The 14,210-nt window shown below is 43.0% G+C and overlaps 1 protein-coding gene across 1 annotated transcript in view; it reads left to right on the top strand.

The window, feature by feature from the left end:
* shroom4 (shroom family member 4) overlaps window positions 1-13,953 on the top strand; it is a 95,993-nt gene extending 82,040 nt beyond the window's left edge. The window contains 8 exon segments of the mRNA XM_005946751.3: window positions 1,773-1,834; window positions 3,653-4,441; window positions 5,950-6,606; window positions 8,011-8,140; window positions 8,244-8,345; window positions 9,997-10,167; window positions 10,294-10,436; window positions 10,962-13,953. Coding sequence (XP_005946813.2) covers window positions 1,773-1,834; window positions 3,653-4,441; window positions 5,950-6,606; window positions 8,011-8,140; window positions 8,244-8,345; window positions 9,997-10,167; window positions 10,294-10,436; window positions 10,962-11,118 — 2,211 coding nt within the window. The 3' untranslated portion in view covers window positions 11,119-13,953.
* The last annotated feature ends 257 nt before the right edge of the window (window positions 13,954-14,210 follow it).

Below are 14,210 nucleotides of genomic sequence, written 5' to 3'. Positions count from 1 at the left end.
GTGTGTGTGTGTGTGTGTGTGTGTGTGTGTGTGTGTGTGTGTGTGTGTGTGTGATGAGAGTGCAATGAGTTCGCTCACTGTTTCCCTTGTGTAGTCACAACAATTTTGGAAGCTTCTAGAAAATTGTGCAAAAGTCTTAAGCCACCCCTTCATATGTCTTCATATTATTCCATCTGACACCTGAGTTCACAGCCTGAACTGTCTTAGGCAGCTAACTTCTTTACGTAGTCTTCAGGAATAGTTCTTCAGGCTTCTTGAAGGACACTCAAAGCTCTTCTTTGGATGTTGGCTGCCTTTAGATGATCCTACACTGCTTCAAGTATATTGAGCTTTGGGCTCTGGGGAGGCCAATCCCTGCCTGATAGTGTGTCACTTCTGGGTTTTTCTGTCCAGGTATGCTTTTACTACACTGACAGTGTGTTTGGGGTCATTATCATGGTAAAAAATAATGAAGTTGTTGCCAGTCAGACACTTTACAGATGATATTGCATAGTGAATCAAAATCTGATGGGACTTTCTGTCTTCATTATTCCATCAATTTTGACACCACCAGCTGAAATGCAGCTCCAAACCATGACAGAGCCTCTACCATGTTTTACAGATGGCCGTAGACCCATCTCCTGACTTCCTCCATACATATTGTCAGTGATTTGAACCAAAAATGTAAAAACATGGATTCATCACTCCATCAGACCTGTTTCCACTGATTTTCAGTTTTCAGTTTCTCCCTGTTTTGTTTAAGAAGGTCCACTGAGACATTTCCGATGAGGCTTCAGTGAACAGTAGATGGATCAACTGAAGAAGGCCTGGAGAGTGATTGCTCAAGACCAATTTTAAAATAAGTCCAGCTCCTTGGAAGCAAAATATGTTTATTTTACTGACATGCAATGGTGGCTCTGACTGTAAAATAGACAACAGTGCAGGAGATGAAAGGAGCGATCCATCCTATCTAAATAAAATCTTAAGTGAACAAACAAATCTACAAAAGCTGCATGTACTACAAACAGAAACATCCTGCAATAAAGCGAAGATGAGGTTAGCAATCTCTTTAACTGCATCGCAGGAAACTGTTACGTGCAGGGAGAAAAGGACCCAAATGCAAAGCAAAAGCAAAAAAGAGCAGAACTCAAACACAGAACGACAACGAGGCACGCAATCCAAGCAGAGAGCAGGAACAGTCCATCAAAAATGCTGTCCACAAAGAAGACAGCCAGGGGAGTGATCAAAGGATGATTCACAGCAAACTGACTTCAGGGTAAACCCTGTGTTTTCAGTGTTATGAAGGTCCCGCTGCCTTCCCTTCCATTACAAAACGCAGCCTTACTAAACAGTCCTCACTCGAGCACATGTGATATGATGAAGAAAGAAAAGTTATAAATAGGAAGACAACAAACAACTCGGAGTGGAAAATGTACAGATGAAGAGATTTACAATTAAATCACACAAAAATACACAACAAATGTTAATATAATTGTTAAAAGTCAGATAGACAAATGCGTTTTTAGAAGACAACTTAAATAAGGTAGAGATGGAGAATATATTAGAAACAAAAGTGCATTTGAAGCTATATAACAATAAAAAGTTTTAGACTTATAAATGCTTCACACTCAGCACAAGTTACCTCCACCTCTCTAAACCCCGTCACCACTGCAGGGTGGAGTAACACACCAATTTCCCTTCAGCTGGGACGTGTGCTGAACATCACTCAGCTCCAAATTGAAGCCTTCCTTCATTCCTTTGGTGTTATTAACCGCCATTAAATCTCTCCACAGACTTATCCTGCCAGGCAGCAGGAAACAAGCAAGCTCAACAGGAAGTACAGCCTGACCGAGAGGTGAGCCGCTTCCTTCTTCTCTTGCACCTTTTTTTTTTCCCCCTTCTTCTTTCTGACCTGGTTATCTTCACGTATTTGCTCACGGCCTTTCTTTTCACTCGCTCCATCCCCTGTGTGGTTCTCCGGAGGCGTTTAGGTGCGGTCGGGCCATTGTGCACTGGCGGGCGGAAATCCCACTCAGTCATGCCCGGCTGTGATTTGCCTGTAATGAGCTCTAAGTGTGTGGAGTAATCACGCGTGCTCCAAATGTGACCATAATGATATGTGGTTGGATGTATGTTAGCGGGAGGGGCATTTAGGACGCATAGTGCTCGTTAAAGGGCCTCTGCTCGGATTTGACCAGAGACCGAAACAGCTCAGTGAGCATGGTATGCACAAAGGAAACATTTACTGTAATTGAACCACTTTCACTGTCTCTGTGTTTTTGTTCCTGATGTGCTTTTTTTCAGGAATACTCCCTCTGGAAATGTCCATCTTGTCTTTTGTTACTCGAACTTTGATTGTTTTTATTTAGCAGTTTATTTTAACAGGAAGACTCAATTTTGGGGGGCAAACAAACTGTTTCCAAAAGCATTTTCAAAACTTTAACAGTATACACACTTTACAAATAGAGCACAATGTCATCAGAAGAATTAGTGAAAAACGTGGCATTTGGAACCAATTCAAAACAAAATTTTCAACCCAACCTGCTCTAAACCACCTTTTCTGTTCAGTTTGAAGGTTTGAAGCACGTTTTCTCTCAGTAGCAACTCCTGTATTTCAGTTTTAAATAGAAGATCAAAGATGCATGTGTTTTGTGACGTGCAACTGTAAGAACCTCCTGCCAGCATGCATAAAAGCAAGCACAAGGCTCACGATTTCAGTCTGTATAAGTGCAGTCGATAACTGGCAAGCACTTCATTTTATTTTTGCTTCTTTGATAAAGGAAAACTTCATTACTTAGGGTGTAGTCAACAAGATTGTCAAATCATACATATACGTTCACTAGACACTTTATTAAGTACACCTTGCTATTACAGTGTTGGACAGCTTTCGCCTTTGCAGCTGCTTTAATTGATCATTAAAGAAAAACCTCAGCATGCCATCTAAATGTCGTGTGAATTGTAGCCCCAGTCTCCTGGTCTTAGCTGACAGCAGAGGCACTCTGTGTGGTCTACTGCTGCTGTAGCCCATCTTCTGCGTACCTTGGATGCAACGAGTGGTTACTTGAGTTGCTGTTACCTTCCTATCGGCTTGAAGCAATCTGGCCATATCTTCTTCACCCACCCACTGTTTTCCTCACTGGACATCTTCTCTTTTTAGACCATTCTCTGTACACCACAGAGATGGTTGTGTGGGAAAATCCCACACAAATCAGCTGTTCCTGAAATACTCAGACCAGCCCGTCTAGCAGCAACAATCATCCCAAACTCAAAGTCACTTAAATCTCCTTTCTTCATCATTCTGATGCTCAGTTCATGCAGTCTTTGGACATTGTCATAATAAATGTTTTTTGCAGTCATTTGGCGTTTGAACTGAACTGTTTTTGTTCAAATTTAGACAAAAAGAAACCGAAGAAGTTTTTAAATTGTAAATTTCAGGCTTTGTCAAAGTTAGAAATATAGAAATCACAGGCAAAGGCTGAAAATTCACGTGGCGTGAATGTGAGAAACAGCTAGGCTAGTGTTGACTAAGCCTTTCATCCTCAGCTGAGCTCTGTTACAAGGAATTTGTGTCGCGATGTTTCTGAGCTCTTCCTTTATCTATAAGCTTGGCTCACTCTCTATTTATTTATAAAATAACCTTTCTCGTGTCACTCTACTTTCTCCACAACAAAAGGGACTACCCAAGCTGGAGGCGGGAGTCCAGACCTCCAGAGAACATCGGTCAGTACCAGCAGCACCTCCAGCAGCCTCGATGGGGCCTCAGACACACAGACAGCAGCACCGATGACCACAACGGCTACGCTTTTGCACCTCCACCAGCTCCTCTTTATCTCAGAGGTCGAGCCATGTCCGAAAACGACCTTCGCTTTGACAGCAGCCAGCGCTGGTCCCCTTCAATTTCCATGGCAACCAGCCAGACCCTTAGTGAGGTGGAGGAAGGCAACATGAGACGTGGAGATGCATCAAGTGTTTCCAGGCAAAACAGGAAGAAGACACCCCCTCCTCCAAGACCACCACCCCCAAAGTGGGAGCAGTTCCACCGCCGGCGAGCGTCTCACCACGCCCTGTTCTCCTCATCTGCTTCTGCTGCTCCTCACTCCATCCCTGCCTCCTTCAACTCTCCAGGGGCTCACTATTCAGCCCACTCGTCCACCTACGTCCCTCCACCTGACACTTCCAGGCAGAGGTCCTTCAGTCTTCCTCCAGAGAGGCAGGAAGTGGTGGAGGGCGGGTGTCCGAGATGCAGCTGCAGTCAAACCCAGGAACGCACAATCGCCCCGTCCAATCAGAATCAGCCTCAGTTTCAGGAACGCCTCATTACCGTTGCTCCGCCTAGCCCCATGTTCTCCAGGAGGGGATTCAGGCCAGTGGCTCCGCCCCATAGAGAAAGGGAGGCTGAATCACCTCTGCCGCCTCCACCGCCTCATCCTCCTTCAGTAGCAAAGGAGAACAGTGTGAGCAGGTGAGACTGGAGAAAATGCTGATGTTTATAAGTAACTTTGTTTTTTCATTAAATGTTGAATTATTTGTTTTAGAAAAGTCAGAAAAACGAGAAGAAAAAACCTTTGCATAACAAAACAAGAAGATGATCGATTCCTGTTCTCAGGCATAGAAAACCAGTAAAGATCAATATTTGATGGGCTAATATCAGTCACTGTTAATATTTCAATCAGTGTTGGGCAAGTTACTTTGAAAAAGGAATTAATTATAGTTACTAGTTACTTCTTCAAAAAATTAACTGAGTTACAAGATTCGAAAAGTAACTATTGCGTTACTTTAAAGACATCTTTAACCCTCTGGGGTCCGGGGTATAATTGGTCATTTTTGACTACTTTTGATTTTCTCTCTACATTTTACCTTTAAAAACTATTTACTTTGCCTTGTTTGGTTTCCTTCTTTTCAGCACAACCTCACGTGTGTGAAAGTACAGTTATGTTTTCATGTTGACATACTGTATTAACACCATTGATCTAAAATCAGACAAAAAAACATAAAATCCAAGTAGAAATTTACATTTTTTACTGTAACAAACACTTTTTTAAATAACCATTTCAAACTATTTACAGAACAATCAGCTGTTCTGCATTCAATAAGATGCCACAAATTATTTGTGCCACTCCAAATATTTCTGTCCACTATAAAGGAGAACATCACAGCCTGATACCTGCAGGTCTGACAGCAGCAGGTGTATCACTCCTGTTTCTACCTGGAGACAGCAGTCGCCTCATTGTTCTGACACACAACACAAAACTATCCACAACACTACACACTAACTACACAAGACAACACATTAACTACACACTCCAAACACGCTAAACGTCACAAATCTCTCACATCTCAAAACTCGCTCTCTCTTTTTCTGCTGCTCTCTCTCTCTGTCACTCACTCCTAAACCCCCCTCTTCCTAAACAACCAAATGTCATGTTGCCATATCATTTTTGATTGGTCACATGGTACATTTTTCCACCAACACGAAAGGGTGTTTTTTTGTTTGTTTTTTGTCATAAGCAGAGAGTGCTCTGCTGCGCTGTCCTTGACAGTAAAGTGACAAACTATTGAGGAAAAAACCTCGTATATATTGTTTATCATGACTCTGGTTTTACGTGGCCTCTCAACACAATTTAAAAACTGGTATATGTCACCTTGTTGCTTTTGTCATCTTAAAGTGGTCATGTGATTGGCTTACCACGACTACTTTATTCTTCCTCAGTGAAACAGCAGCACTCATGCGCTTGTTTGTCCCCTGAGCTACAGGTGTTGTGCCAGAAAGTGATTGTCGAGCAGAAAGTGATAGCTGAACGCGGGAGCGCGCAGCTGCTTAAAGCTGTAGCACCCAGTTTACTTACGTAGACAGCTACTTCCGTGCAACTGTAACGCCGTTATTCCCATCACTGATTTTAATAGACTCCTAATTCCTGTGCTTGGTTTACTGATGTGTCAGATTATTTTAATTCTCTTGTTTCTCTGTAGTTCATCTGCGACGGACGTCAGCTGCAGCCCAGACCACAACAAAATTACAGTCAAACCTTACAAACAGCAGCCCAGCGTGAGACCTGGAGCCGAGTGGGAGAGAGCTTCAGCCCCCAGGGTTCACAGCGACACGGCGACCCCTCCTATTTTAGAAAACGGAGGTGTCATCGAGGCTTCCGGTAGATATGCCAGTCGAACCGACTGCGAGCAACTTCGTGTGGACAGAGGCTTCCAGATGGAAGATCAGCAGAAGATCCTTGAAACGGGAACCGAATCAGACACGACCCTCAGCCCGAGCCCGGAGCACAGCCTGGAGGCTGACCTGGACGTCCCCCTAGAGACCGACATCGATGACTTCCAGGAGGAGGAGCTTCCGGGAGAGGACATTCCCATCACAAGCGAGCTCCCGTGCTTCGCCCTCCCTGTCACGGTCCTGGAGACGGACATCGACACGCTCCCGGATTCTGAGGCATCTCCGTCAGGCAGGACAAGGGTGGAGAGCAGCTCCCTGGAGGAGGAGCTGGAGGGTGGGGAGAGCAGCAGCAGAGAGGGGCTGAGCCTGGAGGAGCTCTTCCCCCAGAGCAGTGAGGGCGAGTCGGGCACAGAGAGCTGGAGAGAAGCACAACCCGTAGAGCACAGCACAGACAGCCTGGATAGGTATGAGAAAAGTGTGTGTGTGTGTGTGTGTGTGTGTGTGTGTGTGTGTGTGTTTTACACAGACCATTTGATTTGTACAAGACTTAACTGTTCTCATCACTAAGCTCATTCTGTTTCCCACAACCTTTCCAAAAGACTTGGTTCTTCTCTGTTAGGTTTACAGATGGTTCGTAGTCGCAGACACAGGTGCATGATGGGTAATTAGCACCACATAGAGCGCAGTCGGGTTCATTTTTTTAAATCTTAAAACTAAAAAAATCAACAAAGAAACATTTGTTTTTCATTTTTGTCTTCACTTTTTTTTAATGAAGTGTCTTTATTGTCACTGTACAGCAATTTTGAATGCAATCTCAACAGTCCTAAAAAACATATAAAACTATATAAGATTTAAAAACAGATTTAAAAAGGGGGAAAGCATAAAAACAGTTTTTTAGTCTGTTTGCCCTTTTAATTGCTCTGCCCCACCTGATGGTCACAGATTAAACAGGAGCTGACCGGGCTGGGAGAGATCTGTGATGATCTGATTATGATATTAGGCTGTCTGAACTGTGTAGGTCCTCACAGTTTCCAATCATTTTAACCCTTGATAACACTGATAACCCTCTGGACCTTTTTCTGTGCCACCACACAAGGAAACCCCACGTGGAAGCAGTATGTTAAAATGCTATCTATAGAGTTGAAGTAGGAAACCAACAGTCTCAGAGGGATGTTCTTCCTCCTGAGGACACTCGGGAAGTAAAGTCTCTGCTGTGCTTTCTGGGATCAGATCCTCCTTGACGTAAACTCCCAGAAACCGGACGTTTGTGACTCGCCTCCACATACTTCCCACTGATAATTAAAGACAGCACCTTTTGTTACGAATGTGTTTAGGAGCAGGTTGTTATCTCTGTGAACAGACACAGTACCCCCTCTTATCTTTAATTTCAACATCGTATGAACCTTTCCAAAGGCCTGGATTGGACCCTGACGAAGTTCTTTGACTTAACACTGAAAACTTTTATTTTAGCTTACCTGTAGTCCAGACAAAGCCGTATAGGTGGAAGCGGGTCAAGTTACCCAAAAATGTAGTTAAAGTAATGGTAAAATTCTAAGTCATGGATTTCTTTTTATATTTCAACCCATTATGTTGAAAAAGAACTCCCCTAAGCATTACACAGTGAAGAAAAAACAAAACAAACTTCACTGTCCTCTCATTTGGCTTCATGTTTCACAGTTTTGGAGCCGAGTTGTGCCGAGATGCCGCTCGTTAATGTCTTGCCTCATTAAACCCACGTAATTAATTGCACTTCTTTTACATGCACCTGTAATCTCCGTGTTTTTACAGCTTTGTCTGTTTTGCACCTCTTTTTGTCTTTTATCACTGTGGGAATAACATAAACTCCCCTGCCGGTGCCTTCTCCACAGGCGGTCAGGAGCTAGCTCCAGCTGTTCGTCCTATTACAGCACATCAACGGCCAAGGCTCAGATCCTGTCGCAGATGAAGGACTTCACAGATAACAGAGAGCGCGACAAGGATGACGAGCTGACCTACAAGGTAATTCATGCGACTGCTGTTTGAAGAATGGGTGTGGTGGAGATAAAGGGAGAGGACCGCTCCTGGTTATTGGGCTTTAAGGAGTTCTTCCTCTGTTGTGCAGAAACAGCTGATGGAGAGCCTCCGGAAGAAGCTGGGAGTGCTGAGGGAGGCTCAGAGAGGACTGCAGGAGGACATCAGAGCCAATGCACAGCTGGGAGAGGAGGTAAGGACGAACTCATTCACCTGGTCATTATGTCAGCACAGAACAACACACTTATTAACATGTTGTATTTTTCTTGTTCAATCAGATTAAAAGAAAAGTACCTTTTTCTTTTTAAAGCAAAGCTGTTTATTGCTTTGTTTTAGATGGTTTTGTGTGGTTAAACGCTCTTGTGTGGTTAAACACAAGAGATCTAATGTGCTAAGAAGAAGTGTGATGTGTAGCGCTGCAGTAATTGCACAGAGACGAAGCTGATGAAAGAGCTGTTGAAGCTTGGTTAAGAAGGGAGGTGCTCATCAGTGAGCGGCAGTTTGCCTTCACTGGCTTCAAGAGTACTACAGATGTGATGTTTGCTTTCTTGTGTTGATGGAGAAGTGCAGAGAAGGTCAAAAGGAGCTGCACTGTCTTTGTGGATCTAGAGAAAGCATATGATAGAGAGAGGAGCTGTGGTCCTGCATGAGGAAGTCAGGAGGGGCAGAGAAGTATGTGAGGGTGGTGCATGTATGAGGACAGCGAGGAGGTGTGCGATAGGAGTGACAGATGGGTTCAAGGTGGGGGTGGGATGATATGCACGATCTGATATCCTCATGTTGGTGTCGTTCCTGATAAAAAAAACAAAACAAAACAAAAAAACTAATTCTGGTCCAGGTTCACCATTGCAAGTGACCAATCACATTGTAGTGATAGGGGTTAAGGTTAACCAAACTATACCCTTAACCACAACTGCATCCTAACCCCCGCCCTGAGCCTGACCCGGACAGCCTCTCCTCCTAAGTGTACGTCATCAGCATTTTTGTTTTCTGTGACATCATAACAGTGTGATTGGTCAGATGCAGTGTTGATCCTGGACACATATTATGATGATCCAGGAACAACACCAACACAACGATCACACAGACTGGGATTATAATAGTGATCGGCTCTGAGCCCTTTTTCTATTGACTGATGTGATGAGGACAAGCAGGAGTCTCTGTGGACTGTGATGTTTGCAGACGACGCTGTGATCAGTAGTGAGAGTCGTGAACAGGTGGGAGAGATCCTGGAGTGGAGGAGGTATGCTTTGGAGAGGAGGGGAATAAAAGTCAGTGGAAGCAAGACAGAATCCATGTGTGTGAATGAGACGGAGGCAGGTGGATAGGTAAGCATGCAGGGAGTGGAGGTAGAGTTTAAATACTAAGAAAAGAGGAAGGCCACAGAGAATGTTTATGGATAGTGAAGGAGGACGTGCAGATGGTTGGTGTGACAGAGGAGGATGGTAAGGATAGGGTTTCATGGAGGCAAATGAGCCACTGTGACAAACCCTAAAGGAGAAGACTTTTAAGGAAGTGTTTAAGAAACACGAATGAACAGTGCAAATATGAGTGTACGAGTGTGGGGACCTTTAAAGCTAATAGTGTTCAGCCTGCTAGGTTTTTTTCTTCACTTAGCACATTGTGTTGGATTTTCTAACCAATAGGAGGCTACAAAAACCAGACAGGTTTATTTGAAAAGTTCATGGCAGTTATTTTTTTAATAGCATCTTATGGATGCAGAATGAAGAAGCGTGTTGATGCTGGGTAAGGTTTCACATCCACTGCATCAGCTCTGTGTTTCATCAGCTCTGTCCATCACGTCACTGACTTACAGTAAATCTGCTCTTCCTGTTTGCTCCCAGGTGGAGAGCATGGTGGTCTCCGTGTGCAAGCCCAACGAGGTGGACAAGTTCCGCATGTTCATCGGCGATCTGGACAAGGTGGTGAGCTTGCTGCTGTCGTTGTCCGGGAGGCTGCTAAGGGTGGAGACCACGCTGGACACACTGGACCCTGATACGGAGCACCACGAGAGGGTGAGGGTGATGAGGGTGGAGAGAAACGAGGACAAGAGCAGATGTAGACAGAGTGGACTTGTAGTGCATCGGGCTTTGTTTTTAAAATACCTCTATTCTCCCTCTCCCTCGCTCTCTGCACTGCAGCTCCCCCTGCTGGAGAAAAAGCGTCAGCTCATGAGGCAGCTGTCCGAGGCTCAGGACCTGAAGGACCACGTAGACCGCAGAGAGCAGGCTGTGAGCCGCGTGCTGGCCCGCTGCCTCTCTCCAGAGCAGCACAGAGACTACAGGTGGGATATATGCCCAGTGTGGCAACATAAACAAACCCACCGGTGGAGAGTTCTGGTGAGAGCTCACTTTACTTTGTAAGAGTGTAATCAGGAGTTCTGGAATGGGTTCATCTAGAGACTGGAAAGTGTCACAGATCCTGCAGCGTCTGGTGAGTTCTCTCTGGACCTTTGAAAATCCAGTGGAGATGGTCTAAAGTATCACGCCAGACCGTATCCAGGTCGCCAAGGGAAGCCAGGAAGCCAGATATCTCTAAAAAGTCTGGGTCATGTGCATAATGTGTGTTATGACCTGGGTTTTCAGTGGGGTTGTCTCTGAGCATGCACCTGAGCTCGTGCAAACCATGGGAATCTGACTGCTTCACTAAATATAAGCTGAGCTCAATACATTTTCTTGTGTTGAAGGGCAGCGTGTAACAGACACTAAAGCATGTTAACTCCATAAATCAAAGTATCAAAGCTCAACATTCTACCCCAAACATCTTAATAATATTCACTGTGGGTTTTTTGTGTTTTTCCCTTCGGCAGCCACTTTGTGAAGATGAAGGCCGCCTTGCTGGTGGAGCAGCGGCAGCTGGAGGACAAGATCCGACTGGGAGAAGAGCAGCTGAGGGGGCTGAGGGAGAGCCTGGGACTGGGGCTGGGGCTGGGAATGGGCATGTCGATGGGATATGGACAATATTAGGAACAACAAAGCTTGAAAGCGGAGAAGAAGGAAGTTTTTTTTTGTAGACTTTACTTGGATATGAAGAAAAGGAGATTTGGTGATTACGATTTCATCTGTCTGAGAAAAGGATGCCATCCTGATCAATTTTCATCGTGAACCTCCGCTCTTATTTTGAAGGAAAACTGCATCACTTGTTTTGAGACCAAGTATGAAACCATTGCTAGGAGCTGACTAACTTGGAAATAACTGGGCTGGCTCCATCTGCAGATAGCGAAATCGTCTCCTTGTCTAAAACTGACTGCCTCACAGATTTCTGAAGTCTTCATGTAGCTTCACATTTAGCACCTCGAACTGCTTTTTTAAGGATTAGCAGACCTGTACGCAGAGAATTCAGGTCCAACACAAACAGCTGAATCAGCACCCTGCAAGGCTCTAAGTAGGTGAGAAGGAATGGAGGTCTCTCAACAACAGAGACCAGGAGAGAGGCACGAGTCCAAGATGTCAAAATGAAAAAAGACGGGGGAAAAAAAGACTGTTATTATCATTAACTACAGACTGCAGTGGATGGATAAGTCTAAAGATCTACCAAAACATATCAACAATTAATCTCCAGGATATGCGATCTGAGAGCACAGAGCATGCTCAGTGTTGGAAATGGGGGGCGATCTGTGAGTGAAACAGCTGGTGAAGATTCATAGTGAGCGGCTTCTCGTGGACTGAACGGACACGTGAGAAAATGTTGTACCCTCTGCTTCACGTTATGAACCACGTACTGTAACATTTATTGTCCTCTAACCAGTATCGCGCCACGCTGCCAAAGACATTTTTGCTTGTTGAATGTGTCACTAAGACGCTGCTCACTTTGTTGTTGTTGTTTTTAATGTATTTAAATCTCCTGGTTCAGAGAATTAAAGGATTTTTTTGGTGCTTACCTTAACCACACTAAAGCCAATATTGTGAAATGCCATTTGCAGGATTATTAACAGCTAAACATGTCATTTCTACAGCCTTCAGCAACACATATACTGTTTTATCTAAGCATCATATTGTCATATCACTTTATATTCTTTTTACTGTAATGTCTGTGGCTGTAAACATGTGTTACTGTGTGGAGTTTGACACTTCACTGACTTGTTCTGCCACGGAGTGACCGTTATGTACAGAAGATGCGTGTTTATAATGTATATAGCGGTTTTGATATTTGAAATGACTGGAATAGGTTGTAAAAGATGAGAAAGAAGACCAGAAGGAGTTGAAGTTTACTGTATATTTTGGCAGTGGATGAATCCAGTGTTTGGTTTGTGTTAAACTAAACTTTGTGTATCCTTTTTCATTTTTTCTGTCCAATAAGCTTGTTCAAGCAACTGTAAAGTTTTAAAAATGTTTTTAAGTCCACCATTTTTGCCCTAAAATTTGTATTCGAGTCCCAAATGTTGTATAAATTTTGGTTATTTTTGATAAGAAGATTCAAACCCTGTCAAACCCTTTCAGTATATATAAGGCTACATCTAGCAGCCAGTTAGCTTAGTTTAGCATTGATGACAAGCCCGACTCTTTTTCTGCCAGCAAAATTAAATAATTAACACATTGTATTTTGTTTATTAATCCATAAACAAAGGATTGAAAGTGTGAAAACTGCAGTGTTTTAAAGCTCTACCTCTTGATGCTAATGGAGCTAGCATCTTGGTATTTAGGATTTAGCGGCTAATTGTTTTAAGTTGTTTATTTTAGCCTTGTTTTAAAGTTCAGCTCAAATTAAACAAAACCAATCTAATCAGTGAGTCATAAAGTAAATGTTAAACACCAATTATTATAAAAACATACGGTAAGTATCACAATTGATACTGGAACAAAAGTGTAAAGACCTAGCTACTTAACGTAATTGTTTTAGCTTGTCTTGGTTTTGTTATAACTTTTAGGTTAACCACAAAAAACACAAAATAAACCATAAATAACCAACCTAGATACAATGTGTTAAATATTGAGCTTTAAAGTGCAGTTTGTACACATTAAACAAACAAAATGCAGTGTTCCCTTGTTTCAAGTCTTTCTGCTAAGATAAGCTAAGCTAACACGCTCTTGGAAGTAGATTGATATATGTAGTATCAGTTTTCTCATCTACATTTTATCTAGAGAGCAGATACAGCCCGTTTTAAAACTGAATTTTGTGGTTTTTGTTGACAAAATGGAGAGAATTCAGCTTTCCTGAAAGAGAGAAGAACTTCTAGTTAATTGTTTATTGTTACAACCCTCCATTAAACTTTAAAACAACTTCTGTCTTGTAATTTGGGATTTGTTGCCAAAATCCAATTCCAAGCTTTTTCCGCTGGCCTAAACCTCAGAAAGGAGTCCAGACCTGCCTGTCTGAATAAATACAAATTCAAAACTAGAAGAGCAAACCCCATTCCAAAGATTTCTAAGGAAAGTGATGCTGAAGGGAAATGAAACGGCTCTGAAACGCTTTGGTCCAATCTGTTTGATCATTTAATTATTGATCAACTGAAACAAAGAACAAACCTACATTTTATTCCATTATCATTTCATTTTCTTAAGATGTCCAGTTAAACTTAAAACTGTGTTACTCCCATGTTTTGTACATATTAAATGTATCCCTGCTCTATAAATTGACTGGAAATGTACTGATTTGAAAGGAGAGGGACAGAAAGTTGCTTATTGGACCTGAGAAAGAGAATAATTCTTCTGTTCATGTTTCCATCTGTCATTTTGATTTAATACAAACCATTTTTTGTCTCTTTTTGTAACATGCATTACTGAAAAGGCCTGTTTTATAACTGCAAAAACACTCATCTGAGGAAAAAGTACCATAAATAATAATAATGATATTTTAAACCAGCTTTGGGTCTCCTGCTGTGATTTATGCCCTCATGGGTAAAAGCTCTCTTTATATCAACTTGTCCGGTGCTGAAATGCGTTTTCCTCTCGGGGCGGGGCCATTCTTCAAATGTGGTTGGACGAAATACGGCTCGGGGTAAATGGAGGTTGACTGATGACGAGGGGGAGTCATTCAGCAGCTCTGCGGGATCTGGGGAGTTCTCCTGAAGGGAAATGATCTCTGTGTCATTAATACTGATGCTCTGTCTAAATTGCTG

Source organism: Haplochromis burtoni, unplaced genomic scaffold (genome assembly GCF_018398535.1).
Source record: "Haplochromis burtoni strain Fernald_Lab_line unplaced genomic scaffold, NCSU_Asbu1 Contig_484, whole genome shotgun sequence".
NCBI classification, from domain to species: domain Eukaryota; kingdom Metazoa; phylum Chordata; class Actinopteri; order Cichliformes; family Cichlidae; genus Haplochromis; species Haplochromis burtoni.
The sequence above is the reverse complement of the archived record's forward strand: the minus strand, read 5'-3'. Positions and strand labels throughout refer to the sequence as shown.